Source organism: Sorex araneus, chromosome 2 (assembly GCF_027595985.1).
Source record: "Sorex araneus isolate mSorAra2 chromosome 2, mSorAra2.pri, whole genome shotgun sequence".
In the NCBI taxonomy this organism is placed as follows: Eukaryota; Metazoa; Chordata; class Mammalia; order Eulipotyphla; family Soricidae; genus Sorex; species Sorex araneus.
The window spans coordinates 250,108,798-250,134,157 of record NC_073303.1 but is presented as its reverse complement, the minus strand read 5'-3'; the positions used below and the strand labels follow the sequence as shown (position 1 = coordinate 250,134,157).

Here is a 25,360-nt window from a genome sequence, read left to right as displayed (position 1 = left end):
CCCACCAAAGCCAAAAGTGAAAAAAAAAAAAGCGGCCAGAGCCATGGCACAGTGCGGAGGGCATCTGCCTTGTGCACGGCCGACCCGGGTTCGATTCCCGGCATCCCATAGGGTCCCCTGAGCACCATCAGGGGTCATTCCTGAGTGCAGAGCCAGGAGTAACCGCTGTGCATTGACAGGTGTGACCCAAAAAGCAAAACAATAATAATAATAATAATTAAAAGTGGGACTGGAGTGATAGTACGGTGGGTAGAGCGTTTGCCTTACACACGGCCGACCAGGGTTTGATCCCCGGCATCCCATAGGGTCCCCCGAGCACCACTTGGAGTGACCCCTGACCATTGCCAGGTGTGACCCCCACAAAAATAAGACCAAAAAATGTATAAAAATAATTATTAAAAGAGGGTCCAAAGCCATTGCACAGCGGGTAGGGCATTTGCCTTGCACGTCGCTGGCCCAGGTTTGATTCCTGGCATCCCTTAGGGTCTCCTGGGCCCCAGCAGGAGTGATTCCTGAGCACAGAGCCAGGAATAAACCCTGAGCACCACTGGGTGTGATTCCCCAAACCAAACCAAAACAAAACAAAAAGTGAAAAAACAATTTAAAAACAATTAAAAGAGGGGCCAGAATGACAGGACAGTAGGTGGGACATTTGCCTTGCACACGGCTTGACCGGGTTTGATCCCCAGCATCCCATCAGGTCCCCTGAGCACTGCCAGAAATCAGCCCTGAGCACAGAGCTAGGAGTCAGCCCTGAGCATCACCGGGGGTGGCCCAGAAACAACAGCAGCAAAAAAAAAAAAAAAAAAAAAAATTGAAGAAAATGCCGGTGAGCCATCCCAGGGAGGCTGGTGCAGGGTGGGGCAGGGGGAGGGATGTGGGGGGGGGGGCTGCGTGTGGAAAATGGTGACGGGAGAGTGGACGTCACCATCGGGAGCACCGGAAGGGGGTGCACCGCCTGTCTCTGCCTGTATGCATCCATCGGGAATGCAGTTCCTCTCTGGCCTTCATGGGCACGTGCAGTTACCCCGCCTGAGCAGTAAGGGGGGGGCAGAAGCACATGCGTGATGTAGGCACGTTGGAGACCAAAGTGGGGGGGTCAGTGCAGCTGGGGGGCCCCCGGCCGCTGCTTCTCCCCTGTGCCTGCTGTGTGTGCCTTCACTCACTCTGTTGTCTTCGGGCGTCGGGGGCAGAGGTTTCTTGGACGCTGTGGACGAGAGAAGCGGGACCGTGAGCTCCCCCAGATGTGGGCGCCAGGGGAGGCGGTGGCCAGGGACAAGGGACGACTCGGAGGTGCCCACCACCACCACCGTCCGCTGCGGCATCCCAGGGCCAGCCATTCAGAGATGGTGGAAAGTTCTAGAAGCTGAATTTGTGTGTGTGTGTGTGTGTGTGTGTGTGTGTGTGTGTGTGTGTGTGTTGGGGGCGGGGATTGGGGGTGCTTGCTGCTCTGTGGTTTTTCTGGTGGGAGGGTGGAGCTGAAGCTGAGATGGGCTCACAGCTGTGTACCTACATGGGCTTCGAGGGGGCTCCACACGAGCTTCTGAGGGTCCGGAGCCCACTTCTTTTTTTTTTTTTTTTTTTTTGCTTTTTGGGTCACACCCAGCGATGCTCAGGGGTTACTCCTGGTTTTGTACTCAGGAATTACTCCTGGCAGTGCTCGGGGGACCATATGGGATGCCGGGGATCGAACCCGGGTCAGCCGCGTGCAAGGCAAACGCTCTACCCACTGTGCTATCGCTCCGGCCCCTCTTTTTTTTTTTTTTTAAATTGAATCACCGTGAGATATAGTTACAAAGCTATGGGACAACCATCCTGCCACCAGTGCACACTTTCCACCACCAGCGTCCCCAGTATCCCCCTCCCACACCCCACCCCGCCACAATCCCAGTCCTCACCCTGCCTCCATGGCAGGCAATTTCCCCCCATACTCCCTCTCTACTTTGGGGCGTGAGGTTTTGCTTGCATTTCCCTGCCACCCTTCCAGCCTGCCTGCCAGGGGCAGACGCTAGATCATTTACTACCCCCTTGCTCGTTTGGAATATCCCGGGTGCCGTGGCCGTGCGCTTCTGGAACCCTCGACTGTCGATGGTTGGGTTCCAGAGACATTTCTGTAGGGTTGTGGAGCCCACTCCTTTAGGCATGTCATACCCCGCGGGGTCGTGCTGGGGATCGAACCGGGCAGTGAGGGGGGGGAGGAAGGGGGTCGGCCTCATGCAAGACAAGTACAGCCCTCCTGCCCTCCTGTGGGTTCTCTGGTTCTGAGGAACCCACCCCTTGGCCCCAAGGGCCCCTCTGCGTGTTCTTGCTGCCTCCCCCCCCAAACGCCACGCCCCAACGTTTCTCTCTCCCACCCACCTATGTTTCTCTTCCTCCTCCTCCTCCTCCCTCCCTTCCTCTGTGTCTTGCCTATAAGTCATCAACTCAGTAGATGCTTGAGAACCCCGGCCGGTCCTGGGGAGTCCTTCAGAGGCCCTGTTGGGGCCTTCAGAGCTGGGGACCCGCTGAGGCTGCAGGGGGCAGGGGGCGTGGGATGGGGGACTCTGACCCCTCCTGGGCACCGTGTGGCTTCCCAAACAGAGAGCTGGGAGTAGCTCCCAGCACCAAAGCCTGTGGCCCCCAAACAGATGAAGTAGCAGCCACCCAGGGCTAGAGCGATGGTACGGGAAGGGGTGGGGGGTGGGGGGGTGGCGGCACTTGCCTTGCATACAGCCAACCTGGGGTTCGATCCCCAGCCCCAACATACAACCCACGCCAGGAGCCACCCCTGAGTGCAGAGCCAGGAGCAAACCCTGAGCATCACCTAGCGTGGCCCCAAGTGCAAAAACAGCTCCACAACAGACCCCGAAGACTATGTGGGCTCTGACCACCGACAGATCCCCCCCCCATTTGAGATCAGGACCCCCCGCAGCACCACCAAGCACTGGTTTCAGGAAGCTCCCCCTCCCCCAGACCCCCCCAGCACCCTGAGATGGGCAGACCCCACCCAGAGATGAATCTTCGCCCCTCCCCCAGCCTCTGTGCGTGACCCTCAGCCGCTGCCCGCCGGGACTCAGGGCAGTGCACCCCAACACTGGAAGCCCTGTTGGGGTCCCCGTGAGGCCCCGCCCAGGGGGCTGCAGCCTCTGACTTTTTCAAACGTGGTGGTTGATTTCAGGTGGCGCGGAGTGTGTGGGGCTGTGACTCAGGAAGCCGCGGAAAACCCAGCCGTGGGCTGCTTTTAGCACATCCGGACGCCGCGGTTTGCCTGGGGCTGGGGGGCTGGGGGGTATTGCAGGAGGAAGCTGGGCAGATGGAGGGGAGAGTCGGGGAGGAGAGGGGACGGAGCCCAGCTCGGAGCTCACGGCCTCCTCCCGCTGTGCCACCTCGTGAGTCCTCAGCCTCCGGCCTGCGTCTGTCCCAGACCCTGGCGATTGCCGGGACCCAACCTGGAACAGGGCAGACAAGGTTGGGTGGGGGGGTCTTGCCCTCGGTCCCCCCTCCCGCCTGAGAAGGTCGCCTCAAGTTGCTCTCTGAACCCCAGCCCGGGGGTCTTTGGCCTCAGAGTCCAAGAAAAATAAGTCTCGGGGCTGGAGTGATAGGACAGCAGGTTAACAACAGGCTTGTCTGGCAGCAGGAGGCTGTCCCGGGTTCGATCCCCGGCATCCCGTCAGTCCACCAAGTCCTGCCAGGAGGGATCTCTGAGTGCAGAGCCGGGGGTACGCCCTGAGCATTGCTGGGTGTGGCCCCGAACCAACACCAATAACAATACCCCCACCAAAAAAATCACAACCCAACAACAACCAAAAATTAAAATAAAACAAAGTGCACGAAGCCTTGAGCCCTGGCACGGGGCCGGCCCGGCTGCATCCCCACAGCATCGCACCGAGTCCCGCCGGGAGTGACCCCTGAGCAGCGCAGGTGTGGCCCACCCGGCCCCCGTGAAGGGGAGAAACGAGGGAGCGGCCTCCTTGGCTCTGCTGGACCTCACGGCCAAGGGCAAGCTTGCCCGGAGGAAATGGGGCATCTGGAGGTGGTGGGAGGGTGTTTAATTTCCTTCGGCTTCCACGCGTTAAGGGTTCAAGGTGTGGGTGGGGTTCAGCCGAGTTCAGTGATCGCGAAGAGGCAGCCAGACGGGGTGGATACCCAAGTCGAAGGGCACCGGATGCTCAGCTGTGGTCCTCCACACCCCTCGGGGGCGTTGTTTAGGCTGGTCTGGGGGCTCTGTGTGGTGTGTGTGTGTGTGTGTGTGTGTGTGTGGTGTGGTGTGTGTGTGTGTGTGTGTGTGTGGTGTGTGTGTATTGTCCAGGCTGGTCTGGGTGGCTCTGTGTGTGTGTGGTGTGTGTGTGTGTGTGGTGTGTGTGTGGTGTGTGTGTGTGGTGTGTGTGTGGTGTGTGTGTGTGGTGTGTGTGTGTGGGGTGTGTGTGTATTGTCCAGGCTGGTCTGGGTGGCTCTGTGTGTGTGTGTGTTGGGTGGGTGGGTGGTATACTCCTCGGAGCTCCCGGGGCTGCTGGTCCAGGATGCACAGTTGTGGGCATTAAGGGATACGTGAAGGGGGTTGGAGCGATAGCACAGCGGGGCGGGTGTGTGCCGTACACAAGGCCAACCTGGGTTCGATCTCCGGCATCCCATGGGATCCCCCCCCCCCCCCCCCGCCAGCACGGCCAAGAGTCATTCCTGAGTGCAGAGCCAGGAGGAAGCCCTGAGCATCGCCGGGTGTGACCCCAAAAAGCCAAAAAACAAAAAAGGGTTCGAGAAGAGACGTCAGCGCTGAGGGGTACGGGCAGATGAGACCCCCTGGCAGCTCTGGAGATGCAGCCCCGGGCCTCCCCTTCCTGGGTGCCCGCGTGCCCGGGTGCCATCAGCTCCTGGCAGGTCAAGCGTCAACACCCCGCCTCCCCCCCCCACCCTCCCTGTGCTCACCGTTCTTGCTGGGATCGTAGTGGGCACAGCCGATGGCCAGCTTCTCCAGCTGGGCACAGCACCTCCACCTCCCGTCCAGCCAGAAGTTCGGGTGGTACGTGGGCACCAGGCTGTTGTTGTTCCTCGTTTCTGGAAAGGGGCCGTAGAATCACTCGTACCGGGTCGGTGAAGGTCCAACTCCACCCTACAACCCCCCACCCCGGACCCAGAACCACAGAAACCAGGGACTCCCCCTCCCCCATACACACACACACACACACACACACACACACACACACACTCACACACACCCCTGCTGGCTGGGCTCAGGGGAGGGGTCAAAGTATCCCCCTTTCCCCGGGCTTCTCTGCTCACATGGGCACTGTCTGGTTCGGTCTGGGCCTCAGTTTCCCCACCGTGCCATGAGGGGTCAGCCTGAGGCTCCCAGCAGATGGAGCTAATGTGGGTGCTCCCCCGACACACACCTCTCCTACCTGGACACACAGTGCCCGTTTTTTATCCCTCTGTGCCTTTTTTTTTTCTTTTGGTTTTTGGGTCACACCCAGCAGTGCTCAGGGCTGACTCCTTCCAAGCCACAAGTCCAGCCCGTGGCGTGGAAGTTAGATTCTGAACAGGGCTTTGTACATGGGGCTTTGTATGTGCGAGGCCTGGGTTCCGCTCTGGCCCTTGTGTGGGCCCCTGAGCCTGGGTGTGCGCCCCCAGTCACACAGAAAGTTACTAGAATGATGGACATTTATTATTATTGTTGTTGTTATTGTCATCATCATCACCATCATCATGTGTTTTTGCTTTTTATTTTTTAATTTATTGATTGATTTACTGTGAGATATAATTACAAGCTTTCATGCGTGTTTTATTTTGGGGGTCCACACCCAGCCAGCCGTACTCAGGGGCTATTCCCAGCTCCTTACTCAGGGGACCATAAGGCACCAGGGATAAAACCAGATCTCCTACATTGCAGCTTTGTTGGGTCACTCCTGGCTCTGCACCCAGGAATTATTCCTGACAGTGCTCGGGGTCTACGCTATGGAATGCCGGGGCTCGAACCCGGGCTGTCCACATGTAAGGCAAACGCCCTCACCTCTGGACTATGGCTCCGGCCCCTGCATGCAATTTGGAACTTTCTCCAGAGCTACCGTCCCCCTCCTCCTCTTGACTCTTTGCCGGGGGGCCTTGCCCTTGTCCTTCCTCTTCCTCCTCCTTTCTTTTGGTTTTGATTTTGGTTTGGGGTGGGGCGGGGGGCGGGCACAGGCAGTGGTGGTCGGAGCTGACTCTTGGCTCTGCACTCAGAGATCACTCCTGGTGGGCTCGGGGGGACCCTCTGTGGAGCCGGGGGTCAAACCCGGGTAAGTCACATGCAAGGCCAGCGCCCTCCCCGCTGTGCTCCGAGGCTCTGGCCCCTTGGCGGGGGTCAGCGTGGCTGGCAGCCCACCCACGGGGTATATTCCGTAGAGACGTGGGCGAGTCTATCAAAGAGCACTGTCAGCCCCAGCCTTAGCTCAGAGCCTGAGGGCAGCAGGGCACAGGGACACTCGGCCCCACCCTCCCCATTCTGGTTGTGGCACCCCCCCAAGCCCCAGGTTGGGGCCCCCCACGCCTGCCTGGGGAGGGAGGGATGCTTGCTCGCCCACTGGAGTGGCAGGTGGCACCAGGAGCTCCGCCCCCCCGGGACACGCCCCTACCTTCCTTCAGCGCCAGCACCCAGCGCTGCCGGCTCTCGCGGTCGGGAGAGAACACGTAGAGGATGTAGTTGTCATGCACGACCTGGAGACACGCAGGGGATCAGGGTCAGCCGTGGGCTCCGGGGGGTGGACAGCTGACCGCGGGATGCAATGGGGGAGCAGGCAGGGGTTGTCAGGAAGGCCCACATCTGGGTGATGGGGGGGGCAGGGGGCAGTCCCTGCTGTCCTGATGTCCAGGGGCAACTAACAGGCAAAAAATCTCAAGGCTTGGGGCCGGAGCGATAGCACAGCGGGGAGGGCGTTTGCCTTGCACGCGGCTGACCCGGGTTCGATTCCCAGCATCCCATAGGGTCACCCGAGCACCACCAGGAGTGATTGCTTAGTGCAGAGCCAGGAGTAACCCCTGTGCATTGCCGGGTTTGACCCAAAAAGCACAAAGCAAATAAATAAAAATAAAAATTTCATGGCTTAAGGCTTCGGCCTCAGCTCCCGGTGCCCACCAAGCCCCTGCTGCCCCCAGAGAGAGCTGGAGATTGAGCTCTCTGCTCCCTGAGACGGTAAATCTCCTAGTGCTTGTTCTCTCTCTCTCTCTCTCTCTCTCTCTCTCTCTCTCTCTCTCTCTCTGTCTCAGGGACTAAGAAACTAAGAAAGCACTGTAGCACTGTTGTCCCGTTGTTCATCGATTTGCTTGAGCGGGCACCAGTAACGTCTCCACTGTGAGACTTGTTGGGACTGTTTTTGGCATATCGAATACGCCATGGGGAGCTTGCCAGGCTCTGCCGTGCGGGCGGGATACTCTCGGTAGCTTGCCGGGCTCTCCGAGAGGGACGGAGTAATTGAACCCGGGTCAGCCGCGTGCAAGGCAAACGCCCTACCCGCTGTGCTATCGCTCCAGTCCTAGTAATAATAACTAATACTATCAATAAATGTGTCCCAAATACTAAGTAGAGGGATCTCCGTCTGTCCTGCCCCCTTTCATTTTCTCAGCTGCACACCCAGCGACGTGGCATTCATGGTTCCCAGCCTGCCTTTCTTTTTTATTTTTTAATCTTGGCATACGTGCGAATAATCTATTTGCCGACACATGTCTTGCTGGGGTTTATTTCAAAGACAAGCCTAAGAGAGCCCAAGAGTTCCCCCAAATAGTCCACCCTCTCCCCCACTGCTGCCTGCTGTTCCCCTGGAGACCCAAGGTGTGTTTTAAGACTGGAGCTGCCCTAGGCCCCGGGCTGGTCCACTCTCTGGCCCATACGCCCCTCTGTCTTTCTCCTGAGCCCCTGTTCGGGGTGGGTGGGGGTTAGTAACAGGGAAATGTGGGTTGTCTCGGGGCTAGAGCCATAGTACAGCGGGGAGGGCGCTGGCCTTGTTATGTGGCCGATCTGGGTTCGATCCCCGGCATCCCATATGTTCTCCTGAGTACCTGCAGGAGTGATCCCTGAGTGCAGAGTCAAAAATAACACCTGAAGATCTCTAGGTGTGGCGCCACCCCCCCCTCATGTGGGTTGTCCCTGGGTGTTACTCAGGGGTAGACCCTGGCTGGGAGGAGGCCTCTGGGTTTGGTTCCTGGCCCCGCTGGCCCCAGGACCTCTCGCTGGGGGTGGTCTCCATAGCGGTAGGAGGAAATAAGTTGTTAAGGCAGAATCTTATCCCACAGACTGGCCAGCAAGAGGTCTGGGCTCATGTGGACTGTGTAAGGGTTTTGTTCTTGTTTCAAGAAATTTTGTTGGAAAAAATAATAATAATGAAAAAAAAAGGGGGGGCTGGAGCGATAGCATAGCGGGTAGGGCGTTTGCCTTGCAAGGGGCTGACCCAGGTTCGATCCCCGGCATCCCATATGGTCCCCCAAGCACCGCCAGGAGTAATTCCTGAGTGCAAAGCCAGGAGTTACCCCTGAGCATCGCTGGGTGTGACCCAAAAAGCAAAAAAAAAAAAAAAAAAAAGAAAAAGAAATTTTGTTGGGCCGGAGCGATAGCCCAGTAGGGAGGGCGTTTGCTTTGTAAGTGGTCAACTCAGGTTCGATTCCCAGCATCCCATAGGATCCCCTGAGCACTGCCAGGACTAATTCCTGAATGCAGAGCCAGGAGTAACCCCTGAGCATCGCTGGACTTGACCCAAAAAGAAAAAAAAAGACATATTGTTGGACTGAAGCTATAGCACAGTGGGGAGGGCATTTGCATTGCACGCAGCGGACCCAGGTTCGATCCCCGGCATCCCATAGGGACTCCCAAGCACATATCATTAGGTATAATTCCTCAGTGCAAAGCCAGGAGTCAGCCCAGAGTATTTCTGCATGTGACCCAAAAAGAAAAATAAAAAAGAAATATTGTTGTTGTTTTGGGACCACATCCGGCGGTGCTCAGGACTAACTCCTGGCTCTGTGCTCTGGAATCACTCCTGGCAGGCTTGGAGGGGTCCTATGGGATACCGAGGATTGAACCTGAAGGGCCACCTGCAAGGGAAGTGCATGACCTGCTGTACTAATCGCTCTATCCCCTGAGCATCGGGGTTCTTCTGGTCAATGTAGTTGGCACCTCCTGGTGGATGTGGGGGTCCTGGGGGAAGAGGGGAAGGAGAAAGGGTGACTCTGCCAGGATCCGGGGCTCCTGGCGGTGGGATGTGAACAATCCGAAAAAGAACTACGTGGCACGGAAGGAACACAGTGACTTCCTCGAACCCCACTCCAGGCCCTGCCCTCCCCGCCTTCTTGCAGTGAGGGAGCGTCTCTCCCCCCTGCCCCCTGAGGACTGGCGGTGCTCCCCACCCCGCAAGCGTGCGCCCACCTGGAATGGGTACTTGTAGTGGCAGGGGATGCTGACATCACTCTTGACGATCTCCACGCACTTGATTCTCGAGAGTTCGATGGAGCCCTTGAGGGTCCGCTTTTTCTGGGGGGCGGGGAGGAGGAAGAGGACAGAGAAGGAGAATGGAGGGGGCCCTGCTGATGGTTCCGGTTGCCTCTGGACCCCTTCTGCTGGGTGAGATCCATTCCGCACTCCCCCCTACTTTTCTTTTAAAATGTTTATTCTTTGGGGACCACACCCAGCAGTGCTCAGGGCTTCCTCCTGGTCTCCGCACTCAGAGATCATCCCTGGAGGTGCTCAGGGGACCCTCTAGGGTGCCGGGGATTGAACCCGGGTTGGCCAAGCGCAAGGCAAGTGTCCTCCTCGCTGTAATATGGCGCCAGCCCTTCCCCATAGAAACTTTTGTTTATTGGTTTGGTTTGGGGGCCCACAGCCAGAGATGCCCGGGGGTTACTGCTGTTTCAGGACCCAGAATGACTCCTTGGCGGTGCTCAGGGGACCATACAGGATGCTGAGGATCTAGCCCAGGTTGGTCATGTGCAAGGCAAGTGCCCCATCCACTATACTGTCTCTCAGGCTCTTTCCCCATAGAATTGGTTTCTTTCTTTCTTTCTTTCTTTCTTTCTTTCTTTCTTTCTTTCTTTCTTTCTTTCTTTCTTTCTTTCTTTCTCTTTCTCTCTTTCCTTCTTTTTCTTTCTCTCTTTCTCTCTCTCTTTCTCTCTTTCTTTCTTTCTCTTTCTCTCTTTCTTTCTTTCTTTCTTTCTTTCTTTCTTTCTTTCTTTCTTTCTTTCTTTCTTTCTTTCTTTCTTTCTTTCTTTCTTTCTTTCTCTCTTTCTTTCTCTCTTCCTCTCTTTCTTTCTCTCTCTTCTTTCTCTCTCTCTCTCTTTCTCTCTCTCTTTCTTTCTTTCTTTCTTTCTTTCTTTCTTTCTTTCTTTCTTTCTTTCTTTCTTTCTTTCTTTCTTTCTTTCTTTCTTTCTTTCTTTCTTTCTTTGTCACACCTGGTGAGGCTCAGGGGTTATTCTTTTCTTTTCTTTATTTTTTTGCTTTTTTGGGTCACACCTGGTGATGCTCAGAGGTTACTCCTGGCTCTGCACTCAGGAATCACTCCTGGTGGCGCTCAGGGGACCCTATGGGGTGCCGAGGATTGAACCTGGGTTGACTTCCTGCAAGGCAAATGCCCTCCCCGTTGTCCTACCGCTCTGGCCCCTCCCCATAGAATCTTAACGGGAGATTTTGTGCTTGGCATTTTAGTTTTCCCAGTCGTCTCATGAGAAAAAAATGAAAAAGACACAAGCCACATTCTAAGGACCCCATTCTAACCTGATAGATGCCCTCATCGGTCCCCTGGGCCCCCGGTGGCCCTCTCTGCCCACTGAGACTGGAGTTTTGTGATGGGCTGCATTTGGAGCTGCCTCACGTCTGAGTTTGGTACCTGTGCCTGTGACTCATCGGTACTATTTTTTAATTTTGGTGGCCTCCCAAACAGGAGGGCTGGGTCGGGGGTGTGCTGGGGGTCTGGGGGGCGGGGCCACTCCCATCAACTGTCTAATTTGGCCCAGAGCTTCTGCGTTTGCACCAGGGCTGTGCCCGCCAGTTGCTGAGGGTGGGGCATTTGGGGACTAGGGTCCAGCACATGTAAAGTCCAGCCCCGCCCGTCTCACACCCCAGCCCCCCGAAACTTGCTCCCGAGCTGTGCAACTTCAAGATGCCCAAAGGTTTCTGCTCTAATTTATGCGATCATTTTGGGGGGTGGGGGTGGGGCCACATCTGGTGACGCCCAAGGATACCTCCTGGCTCTGCACTCAGGATTCACTGAGTGCCTGCTGGTGCTTGGGGGACCCGATGGGATGTGGGGACAGAACTCAGGTCATCCTCCTGCCAGGCAAACGCCCTCCCGCTGTGCTGTCGCTCCAGCCCCTCTAGGATTGTCCTTGATGTCTTAGTATCTGTTGGTTCCCCACATGGATTTTTTTGTTTTGTTTTGGGGGGCCATACCCAGCTCTGTGCTGAGGGATCACTCCTGGTGGGGCTTCAGGGACCACATGGGGTGCCGGGGATTGAACCCAAGTTGGCTGCGTGCATGACCAGTGCCCTTCTTGCTAAACTGTTGATCTGGCTCCCCCTTACCCAATGTGGGTCTTTCCCCCTAATAGCCCTTTGTTCCTTATCAGACTTTCAAGGGGAAGATTTCATACTTCATGGGGCTGGAGCGATAGCACAGCGGGGAGGGCGTTTGCCTTACACACGGCCGACCTGGGTTCAGTCCCCGGCATCCCATAGGGTCCCCCGAGCACTGCCAAGAGTAATTCCTGAGTGCAGAGCCAGGAGTAACCCCTGGGCATCACCAGGTGTGACCCAAAAGGAAAAAAATATTTATACTTCAGTGTTTTTTTTTTTTGTGTGTGTGTGTGTGTGTTTGGCCACATCAGTGATGCTCAGGGGTTACTCCTAGCTCTGTGCTCAAGAATCACTCCTGGGGGTACTCCGGGGACCCTATGGGATGCCGGGGATCGAACCCAGGTTGGCAGCGTGCAAAACAAACGCCCTCCCCACTGTGCTATGGCTCCAGCATGTCGTGCTTCATGCTGAGTCACTCGTTTTTCAGTCACTCCTGGTGGTGCTCGAGGGACCTGATATGGTGGCAGAAATGGAACCCAGACTGGCTGCCAGCAGGGCGCCTGCCTTCACCCCTCTGCTCTCTCTCTGCGGCCCCTAAAACTCACTCTTACCCTACAGAGCCGCCGGGGGTGTGTGGCACCTTCCTCCCTTGGGCCCTTCCCTTAGGTGCTTCTCCTGGGAACAGACCTCAGGATAAGACCCAACAAAGTCAGAAACCAGGGCGAACGTGGCCCGTCTCCCGGGGCTGACCTCAGGACCCTTCACGGCAGGACTCGAGTGTGCCCCCTGCCCCCCGCCCCGCACCCAGGCACAGTGCAGCCCCACTGGGGCCCGCCCCTGGGAAGCGGGGATGGCCTGTAATCGTTTCAAACAACCGGGCTGTTTCTGAGAAATGCCAGGGTGGGCCCTTCCAAGGAAGCCACAACAAAGCTAGAGAGAGGGAGCCCGGAGTCCACCCGACACCCCCCCAACTCCCCCGCCTTGTCTCCGTCTGTCTGGCTCTGGGGTGGGGGTGGGGCAGGCTGTGGGTGGGGGGTGCAGACTCAGCCATGGCCTTGGCCTGATCTGGACTTTGGACCCTCAGCGGCCTGCAGGACCCTGAACCTCCCCCATCCCGACATCGGAGTGTCACGGGTGCCCCCTCTCAGCACCCTGTGCCCGACCTGTGTGGACAGGCACCCACCTGACCCCTCTCTGACTTTTGGTGGGGGGGGGGAAAGGAGTGTGAATCCTGAGTGTCCCGGGGGGACGGAGCGGCAGGACGGCCTCTGGTGCTACAGATACTCCGTCACGTTGAATCCTGATCGTGTCCAGCTTCATCAGCCCTCACCGGCGTCCCCGTGCTCTGAGACAGCTCGGCTCAGAGCAGCTGATGCCAAGGGGCCTAGAGCGCCAGAACAGTAGGGTGGGCATTTGCCTGGCACGCGGTCAGCCTGGGTCTGATCACCCCGGAGGGTCCCCCGAGCACCTCGAGGAGGAGTGATCCCTGAGCACAGAGCCGGGAGTCAGCCCTGACTGAGCACTGCCAGGTGTGGTGCCAAAACCATTTCAATAGGGGCGGGGGCGGGGACTGGAGCGATAAGCACAGCGAGGAAGGGCGTTTGCCTTGCACGGGGCCGACCCGGGTTCTATTCCTGGCATCCCATAATCCCATAGGGTCCCCTGAGCACCGCTGGGAGTCATTCCTGAGTGCATGAGCCAGGAGGAATCCCTGAGCATCGCCTGATATGACCCAAAAAGCAAAATAAATAAATAAATAAATAAATAAATAGTGGAGGGGGTACATAGGAGGTGGGGACCCTCCCCCCCCCCGGCTCTGGGCAGTCTGGTCCAGCTCCTCCAGCCCCCAGGGGGATGTCCATAGCTGCCCCCGGCACTAAGGACTCAGTCTGGGACAGTTTCCCCAAACTGCCACCGGGCAGAGGTGGGGGGAGGTTCAGTCCCCAGACACACGAGTGACCGCTGAGTGCAGAGCACAGAGTAGCCCCCGAGCACCGCCAGGTGTGGCCCCCGAACCAAAAATGCATCATGAAGTGGGAATGAGCCGAGTCTCGGAATCGAGGCTGGAGTGATGCAGCAGCGGGGGAGGATTGGGTCCCCGGCATCGCAGAGGGCCCCCCTGAGCACTGCCAGGAGTGATTCCTGAGCACAGCGCTTGCCGGGCACGCAGCTGGCTGACCTGGGGGCCCCCAAACCAAAAATAGATCACAAAGTGGTCATTGTCAGTCCTGGAACTGGAGGCAGAGTAATCACACAGCGGGGACGGCGCTGGCCTTGCACGCAGCAGACCCAGGTTCAATGCCAGCATCCCACAGGGTCCCCTGAGCACTGCCTGGGGCAAGCCCTCAGCACTGCCAGGGGTGGCCCCAAAGTAAAAAAAAAAAAGTCTGGGAATTTCTTAGAGTTCATGGAGAGGAGAGGAGAGGAGAGGAGAGGAGAGGAGAGGAGAGGAGAGGAGGGAAGGGGAGGGGATGGGGAGGGGAAGGGGAAGGGGAAGGGGAGGGGACGGGGAGGGGAAGGGAGGGGAGGGGAGGAGAAGGTTCCATGAATATTTTTTTTTCTTTTTGGGTCACACCCGGCGATGCTCAGTGGTTCCTCCTGGCTCATGCACTCAGGAATGACTCCTGGCGGTGCACAGGGGACCCTATGGGATGCTGGGAATCGAACCCGGGTCGGCTCCGTGCAAGGCAAACGCCCTCCCCGCTGTGCTATCGCTCCAGCCCCAGTTCCATGAACAATTCCAGCAAGCTCCAACCCTCCTGTCCTCTCCAAAGGCTGCCTGCAAACATGACTTATTCGTTTCCTCAGTCTGGAGACGTTGTTCTCAGCGCCGGCTTCATGTCTGGGCGGGTGAGGGGTCAGTAACACGCTTTAGGCACTGGAGAGAGAACACAGAGGCTAAAGCGTTTTCCTTGCACGCAGCTGACCCAGGTTCATACGCTGTCACCCCATCAGGGCTCCCCCACCACCCCCCGAGCTCTGCCAGGAGCGACCCCTGAGCACAGAGCCAGGAGGAAGAAGCCCTGAGCACCGCCGGTGGCCCCCAAACAATAACAACCAAGTAATACCCTTTCACCAGCCACGCTGGGGAGTGTCCACCCGCGCTGGCCGCTGCTCTTGCTTCCTCTGTGAAATCAGGGCACCGCGGTGGGGCTCGCTCGGGGCCCTCTGTGGCCATTTCTCCCACGTGCGCCAAGATGAGGGTTTCTGCTGTAGCTTCCTCCCTCTGCTGCCCCCCACCCCGGCCCTGTGCCCATCCCCTGGGGGTTCTGCGGAGGCGGGCACAGAGCAGTGATGGGTCAGGCATCCATAGGGCAAGGGAGCTCTGGGAATGCCGTGTGTGTGTGTGTGTGTGTGTGTGTGTGTGTGTGTGTGTGTGTGTAATACTCCCAGGCCAGCTAGAGCCATGGGGCTGGTTGTAACCCCTGAAGGGATAGGGGGACACAGGGACAGGTGGGCCCCCCGTGATTGGCGGTGACACCTTGCCCCCAGGGGTGTTCATGGCCAGAAGGTGGTCTAGTCCCATTTGGCACATGGATATGCAAGTCGCCTTTGACACTGCTCCTCTGCCCCTTCCCGCGTGTCCTGCCACCCGGGGAATGTCACGTTTTGGATGGACAAATGGGATTTGGTGGGTTTGTCCTGCACGTGGTGGGAACCGTAGCTCCATCCCTAGCTATAGTCCCCAAGGCCAGAAGCAGCCCCTGCCCCACCTCCCCTCTCCCCTCCACGGCCCCAAATTCCAGCACGCCTTGCTGATGTCCCCGGGTGGCCATGGAGGAGAGCCACTGCGAGCCAGGCAGGACACGTCCTCGGCAAGGTCACTCATTCCGCATTGCAATGATGGGAAGACACTTGGGAAAAGGACTTCCTGTTTTTTCATCTATGATACATTGTTTTTTTTTGTTTTTTTTTTTTTTGCTTTTTGGGTCACACCCGCAATGCATAGGGGTTACTCCTGGCTCTGCACTCAGGAATCACCCATGGCTGCGCTCAAGGGACCATATGGAATGCTGGAAATTGAACCTGGGTTGGCCGAGTACAGGGCAAACACCTTACCCTCTGTGCTATTGCTCCAGTGCCCCATCTATGATACATCTTTTGGGGGATGGGGTCAGTAGCAGAGCACGTGTTTCATGTGCGTTCAATCCCCAGCGTGATAATATATATTATAATATACAACATAATATATAATTGATTTATTACATATATCATATATAATATATGTAATATATTATATATTATATATAATATATTATATATATATGGACTGGAGTGATAGCACAGTGGGTAGGGCGTTTGCCTTGCACGAGGCCGACCCAGGTTGGATTCCTCCTTCCCTCTCGGAGAGCCTGGCAAGCTACCGAGAGTATCCCGCCCACACGGCAGAGCCTGGCAAGCTACCGAGAGTATCCCGCCCACACGGCAGAGCCTGGCAAGCTCCCCGTGGCGTATTCGATATGCCAAAAACTGTCAGAACAGGTCTCACCATGGAGACGTTACTGGTGCCTGCTCGAGCAAATCGATGAGCAACGGGATGACAGTGACAGTGATATTTGCTCTTTAAAATTTTGGTTTTGGGCCACATCTGTCAGTGCTCAGGGTACTATCGCTCTGGCCCCTCAACAGCCTTATTTCATATCTATGCCATGAAATACTATACAACTGTAAAGGAGAATGAGAAGAATGATGTTAACAACACCTCCTTTCCCCCCCACATCAAACTGACAGGGGTGGGGATCAGGAGCAGCCAGAGGGGCGTGTGTCTCAAAGCACTAGGACCTGAGTCTGGTCTCTGGTACCGTGTGTCCTGTGAGCACTGCCAGGTGAGTCTCTGGAGCTGAGCTCTGCTTCATAGTGTTGGACCCCGGGGATGACTCCCAGCACCCAGGACATGGCCCCTCGCCTCCCTAGAGAAGAATGACACTCTTGTTTCTGGGTTTTGTGTGTGTGTGTGTGGGGGGGGTGGGTTTTTTGTTTTCTGGCCACATCCAGTGATGCTCAGGGTTTACTCCTGGTTCTGTGCTCAGGGATCACTCCTAGTGAGGTGGGGTTCAGGGGACTATATAGGGTGCTGGGGTGGGGTTCAGGGGACTATAAAGGGTGCTGAGGGTTGAACCCCAGTGAAGTATGATTGCTCTGGTTCCCAAGAGTGATACTTTTGCATATGAATGCCAACCACAGCAAAGGGAGGATGGGTTTAAGGTATATTACAATGGATATTAAACGGAGAGGTGTATTTGTGTTTGCATATGTGTGTGTATGTGTGTATATATATCACTTGTATCACTCGAGCAGGCGCCAGTAACGTCTAACATGTGTGTGTGTGTGTGTGTGTGTGTGTGTGTGTAATGGAAGAATTGATTATTTTGTAGCTTTTAGGCAGGAATATGGTTTCACTTTGGATCAGACTGGAAAATTTGCATTTTAGGCCACCTGTTGGTTATTTGTTTGTTTGTTTGTTTTTCTAAGACACGGAGGGGTTGGAGAAATCGTACAGCAGACAGGGCACCTGCTTTCCATGCAGCTGACCCGTGTTTGATCCCTGGCACCCCATATGGAGCCCCCAGCACTGCCAGGTGTGACCCCTAAGCGCAGAGCCAGGGGTAACCCCTGAGCAGAGCTGGATGGTGCCAACAGCACCACCGCCCCCCACTTTTAAAATTTTTTTTTCCAGAAAACACATGTCGATGTGTCATCACTTCAAGAAGAATCTTTGGGACCAGAGAGACGGCACAGGGATCAAGGCTGGGCCACACGTGCAGCCAACCCGGGTTTGAAACCTGGCATGACTTGGGGTTCCTCAGCCCTGCCAAGAGGAATCCCTGAGCACAGAGCCAAGGGCGAGCCCTGAGCACCCACAGCCTTGCCCCAGAAAACAAACACAAAACCAAAAGAAAAAAAGAAAGAAACCCCAACACCCCCCACCCCCAACCAACGAGTCTATTTTAAGTTACTTTTTTTTTTCTTTTTGGGTCACACCCAGCGATGCTCAGGGGTTACTCCTGGCTTTGCACTCAGGAATTACTCCTGGTGGTGCTTGGGGGACCCTATGGGATGCCGGGGATCGAACCTGGGTTGGCCGCGTGCAAGGCAAACACCCTACCCGCTGTGCTATCGCTCCGGCCCCCCAACGAGTCTATTTTATTTTATTTTATTTATTTTTTTTTTGCTTTTTTGGTCACACCCGGCGATGCACAGGGGTTACTCCTGGCTTTGCACTCAGGAATTACCCCTGGCCGTGCTCAGGGGACCATATGGGATGCTGGGATTTGAACCCGGGTCGGGTCGGCCGCGTGCAAGGCAAACGCCCTACCCGCTGTGCTATCGCTCCAGCCCCCCAACGAGTCTATTTTAAAAGAAGACAGTAGAATAGCCTAAGCCTAGTCACAATGTGTTCGTGGCCCCTACACGGTGCAGTGGTGACTCCCCCCTTCCTGCTCATCGTCCTGCCCTCACTGTGGCCCCCAGCCCCAGGGGTCACCCCTGGCAGAACTCAGGCCCCTCAGCGAGTAAAGGGGCAACTCCCCTTGCACCCCTCCCATCCTGTCCTGAAACTGCCCCGCAGAGCCACTCCCTGGAAAGAAGCAATTCCCATCTGGGCAATACCCACAGCTTTGGGGCACAGAGGCAGATGTTTCATTGTCCTGGTTTTTGTCTTTGTTTTTTTTTTCTGTTTTGTTTTGTTTTGCTTTTTGGGTCACATCGGGCGATGCTCAGGGGTGACTCCTGGCTCTGCACTCAGGAATTACTCCTGGCGGTGCTCGGGAGACCCTATGGGATGCTGGGGATCGAACCCAGGTTGGCTGCGTGCAAGGCAAACGCCCTACCTGCTGTGCTGTCGCTCCAACATCCCCCTTTAAGAAAAAAAAAATAACAAACTCTGTGACTTTCTAATGATCTCTATTATATTTGGGGTTTGGGGGCACTGTCTGCCGTGCTCCTGGTTCTGTGCTCAGGGCTCACTTCTGGCGGAGACAAGGGGTGGGGAGAGGGTCTTTCTGCCATGCCAGCGATTGAGCCGAGTGAACGGCATGCAAGATAAGCGCCTTACCTCCTGTCCTCTCACTCGGACCTTTAATCGTTATTTATTTGGCCGGGAGGGGTGAGTGGCCCTGAGCGGTCTTTGGTTTCCGCAGCCGGTGAAACCACATGACACAGCACCTCAAATCTCCCCTCAGGCAGGGAACAGACAGACTGTAGCCGGGGTCTCAGCCTCTGGGGACCCCCACCCCCAGGTTCTTAAGGCCGAAGGGGAAATTCTGCATGATCTGCTTCTCTGGGGAATGGGGGAGTGGGTGGGTGTTACCACCAGTGAGTGTGTGTGTGTGTGTGTGTGTGTGTGTGTGTGTGTGTGTGTGTGTGTGTAGGCGCTCGCGTGGGTTTTTCACTTTGGAAAACTTTGTTGTTTGGAGGCCACATCCGGTGATACGCTCAGGGCTGACTCCTGGCTTTGCACTCAGGAATCCCTCCTGGCGGTGCTTGGGGGACCCTCTGGGATGCCGGGGATCGAACCCAGGCCAACCACGTGCAAGTGCCTTCCCTACCCACTGGACCACCCCTTCGGCCCCTGCGCTGGAGAAGACTTGAGAGGAACCCACACAGGGTCTTCTTGGGGTGCCGGCCTCTGGGTCTGACACGAAGACTCCTTGTCTCACGTGACATCTGCCTCCTTCCTGCCCATGTTCCTTCCGGAAACAAGCGAGGACCCCGCCTGGGCTGTGGCCGCAGTGTGGCCGCAGGCGGGCACTCTCCCGGGGGCAGCGAGGACCCGGCCGGCCTGTCAACCACGAGCCTTTTGTCTCCTAAACCAAAATGTGCTGCCTCACACCACACAGACAAGTTCCATGCTCAGGAACACCCACCCAGCCCTTTCCCAGCTGACTGGAGTGGCTGGGGCCTTACCCGCCCCCTGTCCCCCTCACACCCCCCACACACACATCTTCTGGTTTTATTTTTTATTTTTGGAGGGAGGGGTCCATACCCAGCAGTGTTCAGGGGTTAGTCCTGGCTCTACCCTCTGGGATCACTCCTGAAGTGACCCATGCCGTGCCAGGGACCTCACAGGGGTCGGCTATGTGCAGTCAGCCCCTCTGTTGGCTCTCCAGCTCCCCCTGCCTTATTATTATTATTATTATTATTATTATTATTATTATTATTATTGGCGGGGGGATGAGGAGGAAACAACACTGGTGATGCTCAGGGCTGACTCCTGGCTCCTCGCTCAGGGATCCCTCCTGGCCGAGCTCAGGGGGGCCCTACGGGAAGCCGGGGATCGAACTCAGGTCAGCTGCATGCACGGCAAACGCTCTCCCTGCTGGACTATCACCCCGGCCCCACCCCTACCTCTTCTTTGCCCCGAGAGGACGGCCAGGGCTGTCGTGCCCGATGCTTTCTGAAATGTGGTTTGGCTTCAGTGGCCTTGGTGGATGCCGCCACCACTTCTGCTGTGCCCAGCGGACAGGACTTTAAAACAGGCGGGCTGTGTGTGTGTGTTGGGGGGGCGGTATCTGATTGGTTCAATTGTTATCCTGTTCGTATGTGGGAAGCAAATGTTGTAGGGAGCCCGGGGTCCCCGGGGAGCCCAGGTAGAAGCAGCTCAGGAAAGAGGAAGAGAGAGACAGTGACGGACCCAGGTCTTGTGGGAAGATGCTCAGGCCCCTTTTTATTTTTAAAATTTTTTTTTATTTCTTTGCTTTTTGGGTCACACCTGGAGATGCATAGGGGTTCCTCCTGGCTTTGCACTCAGGAATTACTCCTGGCAGTGCTTGGGGGAGAGGGGACCCTATGGGATGCTGGGAATCGAACCTAGGTCGGCCGCATGCAAGGCAAACACCCTACTCACTGTACTATCGCTCCAGCCCCCTCCCCCTTTATTTTTCTTTTTGGGTCACACCCAGTGATGCTTAGGAGTTACTCCTGGCTCATTTCCTTAGGAATTACTCCTGGTGGTGCTCGGGGGACCCTAGGGGATGATGGGAATCGAATCTGGCTTGGCTGCATGCCAGGCAAATGCCCTCCCCACTGTGCTACCACTCCAGCCCCTCAGGCAATGTCGGGAGCTAAGTAAAGGGTCCCCTGAGTCCCGCCAAGAATGATCTAAGCTCCACCAGATGAACGCCCTCCCTCCCCGCCCCCGCAAACAAAAGCAAAATGACTACCAAAAAAAAAAAAAATGCTTGGGGCTGGAGTGATAGCACAGCGGGTAGGGCGTTTGCCTTGCACGCTGCCTACCGGGGTTCGATTCCCAACATCCCATAGGGTCCCCTGAGAACTGCCAAGGGTAATTCCTGAGTGCAGAGCCAGGAGTAACCCCTGTGCATCGCCGGGTGTGACCCAAAAAGAAAAAATAATTAATTAATTAACTAATTAATTAATTAAAATGATTGATAGGGAATAGTGCAGCGGCTAAGGCGCTTGCCTTGCAAATAGCCGGTGGCAGTTCGGTACCCAGCACCACAATGCCAGTTGGATCTCCGGGACTCTGAGCCTTGCCAGGAGTGACCCCTGGGCACAGAGCTGAGAATAATTAGCTTCCCATGTTGGGGGGTCTGGTTTTAATCTTGGCACTGCCTTTGGTCCTCTGTGCTACTGTGGCCCCAGGGGACCACCAGGTATATCCCCCACACAAACACACTGGAACGGTTCCTGTAAAGGATTTTGAATGCAAAGATCTCCTGCCAGAGAGACAGTCCAGTGGGTAGGAAAACCTTGGACCCTGGGTCCTCGATGAATGATGAACGCAGTCAGCCAAGACCTGATATATAAGTCTGGGCCAGGGGACCCTCTTTGAGGGATTGTGCATCTTTCTGAGGGATCTATTGGTTGACGGTTCTCAGAACCATCCCCCACGTCTAAGGAACAGGTGCTGTCTGCTCCCTGGGGACTTGAAAAGGCAGGACATGTCCAGGCTGCAGGTCCTGCCTCCCTTACTTGGCATCTATTCCTGTGAATACCTCCAAGGTCCTCACTGACAGAACGCAAAGAACTGGAGTGCGTGATGGACAGGGCCTTCTCACTTCCGTGTGCAACGGAGATTGGGGACCCGCACCTCCCGGGGGCAGAAAGAAAACAAAACTACCAGACCGTGAGGGCGATGCTTGCCTTGCATGTGACAGACCTGGGTTCAATTCCCTGGCACTGCATAGAGTCCCCCCCACCCCATGAATCTCTCCAGGAGTGATCCCTGAGCACAGACCCGGGAGTACCTCTTGGGGAGGGCACCCCCGGCAGAAGTAAAGAAGAAAGTGTTGCCGCAGGTAGCGTTTCCGGAGCCTCTGGCTGAGAAAGAACCTTCCTCAGAAGGTGACTGTGATCGCCCCAGGCTCGTCCACTCAGAGGAAAGTAGAGAGATAGACTCTGACCTCCGACCCCCCTCAGCTCTGTGGGAACCAGGTCATCCCTGCTGCTTCCGTGGAGGCTGCGGGGTCTAGAATTAGAACCACTGGGCCAAGGGGCTGGACAAGCTGGTGTGTCCTGCATGGTTCCATGTGTTCCTCTTGGGAGGGCTGAGGAGGGCATCTCCCCAGGGCTGAGGTGTTGCAATTTCTAGACACGCCGGTGCCCAGGGAATATTACTCCCAGGTGTGAACGCTGGGCTTGAGAGCTCCAAGCACGCGTCTCCTTCCGCCATCACTGAGTTTTGTTTTATTTTTGTTTTGAGTCACACCCGGCGGTGCTCAGGGGTTACTCTTGGTTCTCTACTCAGGAATGACCTCTGGTAGGGCTCAGGGAACCCTATGGGATGCCGGGGATCAAACCTGTGTCTGCCGTGTGCAAGGCAAACGCCCTCCCCGCTGTGTGATATGGCACCGGCCCCCCAGGAAGCTGAATTTGAGTGGCCTCACGATGACAGGCTGGCCAAGGTCAGAGGATGGCTGTGTGCACTGTGACCTTCCGCAGTGTCACAAACCAATATTGCATCAGTTCTTGCTTTGAAAAGCCAAAAACAAGGAAAAAAAGAGGGTCGGAGTGATAGTACAGCCACAGAATGAGTGCTTGCCTGGTTCGATCTCCAGCACCCCATGGAGCCCTCCAGGCCCTTGCCAGGAGTGATCCCTCAGTGCAGGGCCGGGAGCAAGCCCTGAGCACTGCTGGCTGTGGCCCCCAAGTGAATAAAAACCCAAACTAGGTACATGGAAGGAAATCGGGCCCAAAGCCCTCCCTGAATTCCCATCGGCTGAGAATCGCCCAAACATGGTTGTATTTCAAAGGAAGTTCGTGTTTCAGCCGGTCATGCCACTTGCCACATAAAATACCTTTTCAGGGGCCAGAGCAATAGCACAGTGGCAGGATGGGGGGTGGGGGGCGTTTGCCTTGCACGCACCAACCGGGGTTCGATCCTCGGCATCTCATAGGGTTCCCCAAGCACTGCCAGGAATAATTCCTGAGTCCAGAGCCAGGAGTGAACCCTGAGCATCACGGGGGGTGATGGGGGGACCCAAAAAGCAAACAAAACAAAACAAAACCCACCTTTTCAGACTTAGATATTATTGGTGGGGGATGAGGGGGTCGTTGGAGCTAAGGAAGCTTAAACTCATTCTGAGCTCGAGAGATAATCCAAAGGGGTAAGGCATTTGCCCTGCACGCTGCAGACCCCCCCGCCCCACACACACATGGCCCCTCTGGGAGTGATCCCTGAGCACCGTCAGGTGTGACACTCCCCCCCCCCCCACAACCAGAGAATCAGACATTACACTCCTTACACTCCCTTTCTCATTGTTTTTCGGGGTGAAACCACCTCACTCCTGTCTCCTCGTTTCTCTCCCTTCCGTCCCCGGAGACTGATACCTAGGGTCCTTCTCAGCTAGCTCCTATCCTCCGCACCCCCTCCCCGCACCCCGAAACACACACACAAAATGAATCCCATGCCTTTCACCATGATCCTAGCGGCTTTGGATAGAAACCGTTCTTAAAGGGAAAAAAATAAATAAATAAACAAAGATAGGACATACCCCCGGACGATCCTCAAAGTAGGCCAGACTGGTTTTGGTGAGGACAAAGAAGCGGACTTTGAAGTTGGAGGGTGACGTTCTCCTCTTCTGCTGGGATTTCTTGATGAGCTGCTCTTCCAGGAGGATGAAGTTGTTCATGGTGCCACGGAGCCCGGGGAGGCGTCCCTGGGCATCGCCCCTCTCAGCACAGCCGTGGTGCGCCGGGGTAGGGTGGGGAGGGGGGTAACCAGGAATGCAACCCCCGGGGTGGGGGGGTAGGGGGGGCGGTTGGTTGGTCTCCGGAGCTCGGAGAGCGGTTCAAAGGCGAGCTGCCTGCAGGGTTATCTCTCTCCCCATCAGCCTTCCGTCAACAGCCAAGCCTGTCTGATGTCAGAGGCCCCGACCACATCCTTTCAAAATCCACCGAGAGACAGATGCCTGGCACAGGCCCAGCCTTGGCTTGGCAGTTTAGAGAGGTTGCCTGAAGCCCCTTCGCCTCCTGATGCCAGGATCAGAGCCTTCCGCCCCTCTCCCCTCCCCGCTCCTGGCCCAGCTCACCCAAAAGTGAAGGCAGAAGGGGAGCCCCCAGGAATCTACCAGCGGATTTCTGCCTATCCGTGTTCAGCAGAAAATCCAGGGGGCTCTGTGGATCTCCATGAGGTTCTTCTTCTCTCTCTTTTGGAGGGGCTTTTTGGGTCACATCTGGTGACACTCAGGGGTTACCCCTGGCTCTGCACTCAGGAATCACTCCTGGCAGTGCTCGGGGGACCCTATGGGATGCCGGGGATTGAACCTGGGTGGGCCGCATGCAAGGCAAATGCCCTCCCCACTGTGCTATCGCTTTGCTCTCTCCATAAGGTTCTTTTATACCATCCCTGCCAACAATGATTACTTTTTTTTTTTTCATTGTTTTTTGGGGGGCCACAACCAGCAGTGGTCAGGGGTTACTCCTGACTCTGCACTCAGAAATCACTCCTGGTGGTGCTCTGGGGAACCATATGGGATGCCGGGGATCGAACCCGGGTCAACCACAGGCAAGGCAAGCGCCCTTCCCCGCTGTTCTATCTCTCAGCCTCAGCACTGGTTATTTTCAGTCTTTTTGATATCTGCCCTTCTCGCTGATGAGAGAGGACATCTCACTGTGGACAAAGAAAGCCTGGACTTCTCTCCATGGGTGTGTCGTTCGCCACAATCTAGTTTTCCTTCTACTTTGGTTATTTCTCAGGCGTTTGAGTCTCATCCCCCCCTGTTTCTGTTTGTAATTCATTTTCATTTTCTTTTGTTTGCTTGTTTGCTTGGGGGGGCACACCTGGGCTGACTCTTGGCTGTGCACTCTGGGATTACTCATGGCAGGGCGGGGTGTGTGTGTGCGTGTGTGCGTGTGCGCGTGTGTGCGCGTGTGTGTATGTGTGTGTTTGTGTATGTGTGTGTGCATGTGTGTATGTGTGTGTTTGTGTATGTGTGTGTGCGCGTGTGTGTATGTGTGTGTGTTTGTGTATGTGTGTGTGCGTGTGTGTACGTGTGTGTATGTGTGTGTTTGTGTATGTGTGTGCATGTGTGTATGTGTGTGTTTGTGTATGTGTGTGTGCGCGTGTGTGTATGTGTGTGTGTTTGTGTATGTGTGTGTGCGTGTGTGTGTGTATGTGTGTGTGTTTGTGTATGTGTGTGTGCGTGTGTGTGTGTGTGTGTGTGTGTGTGTGTGTGTGTGTGTGCGCGCGCGTGTGTGCGGTGACTGTAGGAGATGCCGGGGATCAAACTCAGATCGGCCACATGCAAGACAAGCACCTCTACCGGCTGCATGTACCATCGCTCCTGCCTGATTAATTTTCACTTTCAAAGCACCGTGGTCTGAGATACCATCTCTCCCTTCTCCATTTCCTGGAGCTAGCTTTTGAGACCCTGTAGATGGTCTGTCTTAGAGGGT

At 56.0% G+C, this 25,360-nt stretch overlaps 1 protein-coding gene across 2 annotated transcripts in view; it reads right to left on the bottom strand.

Annotated features, from left to right (window-relative positions):
• Window positions 1–23,595, bottom strand: part of ITK (IL2 inducible T cell kinase) — a 44,414-nt gene extending 20,819 nt beyond the window's left edge. Inside the window, exons 1-5 of one of the 2 annotated variants that reach the window (XM_055128219.1) lie at window positions 23,458–23,595; window positions 9,365–9,469; window positions 6,585–6,666; window positions 4,903–5,031; window positions 1,142–1,207 (exon numbers count right to left, since the gene is read on the bottom strand). In XM_055128219.1, coding sequence (XP_054984194.1) covers window positions 1,142–1,207; window positions 4,903–5,031; window positions 6,585–6,666; window positions 9,365–9,469; window positions 23,458–23,595 — 520 coding nt within the window. The remainder of the gene's footprint in view (window positions 1–1,141; window positions 1,208–4,902; window positions 5,032–6,584; window positions 6,667–9,364; window positions 9,470–23,457) is intronic. The other variant, XM_055128218.1, reaches the window with a different exon arrangement.
• Window positions 23,596–25,360: the final 1,765 nt, after the last annotated feature.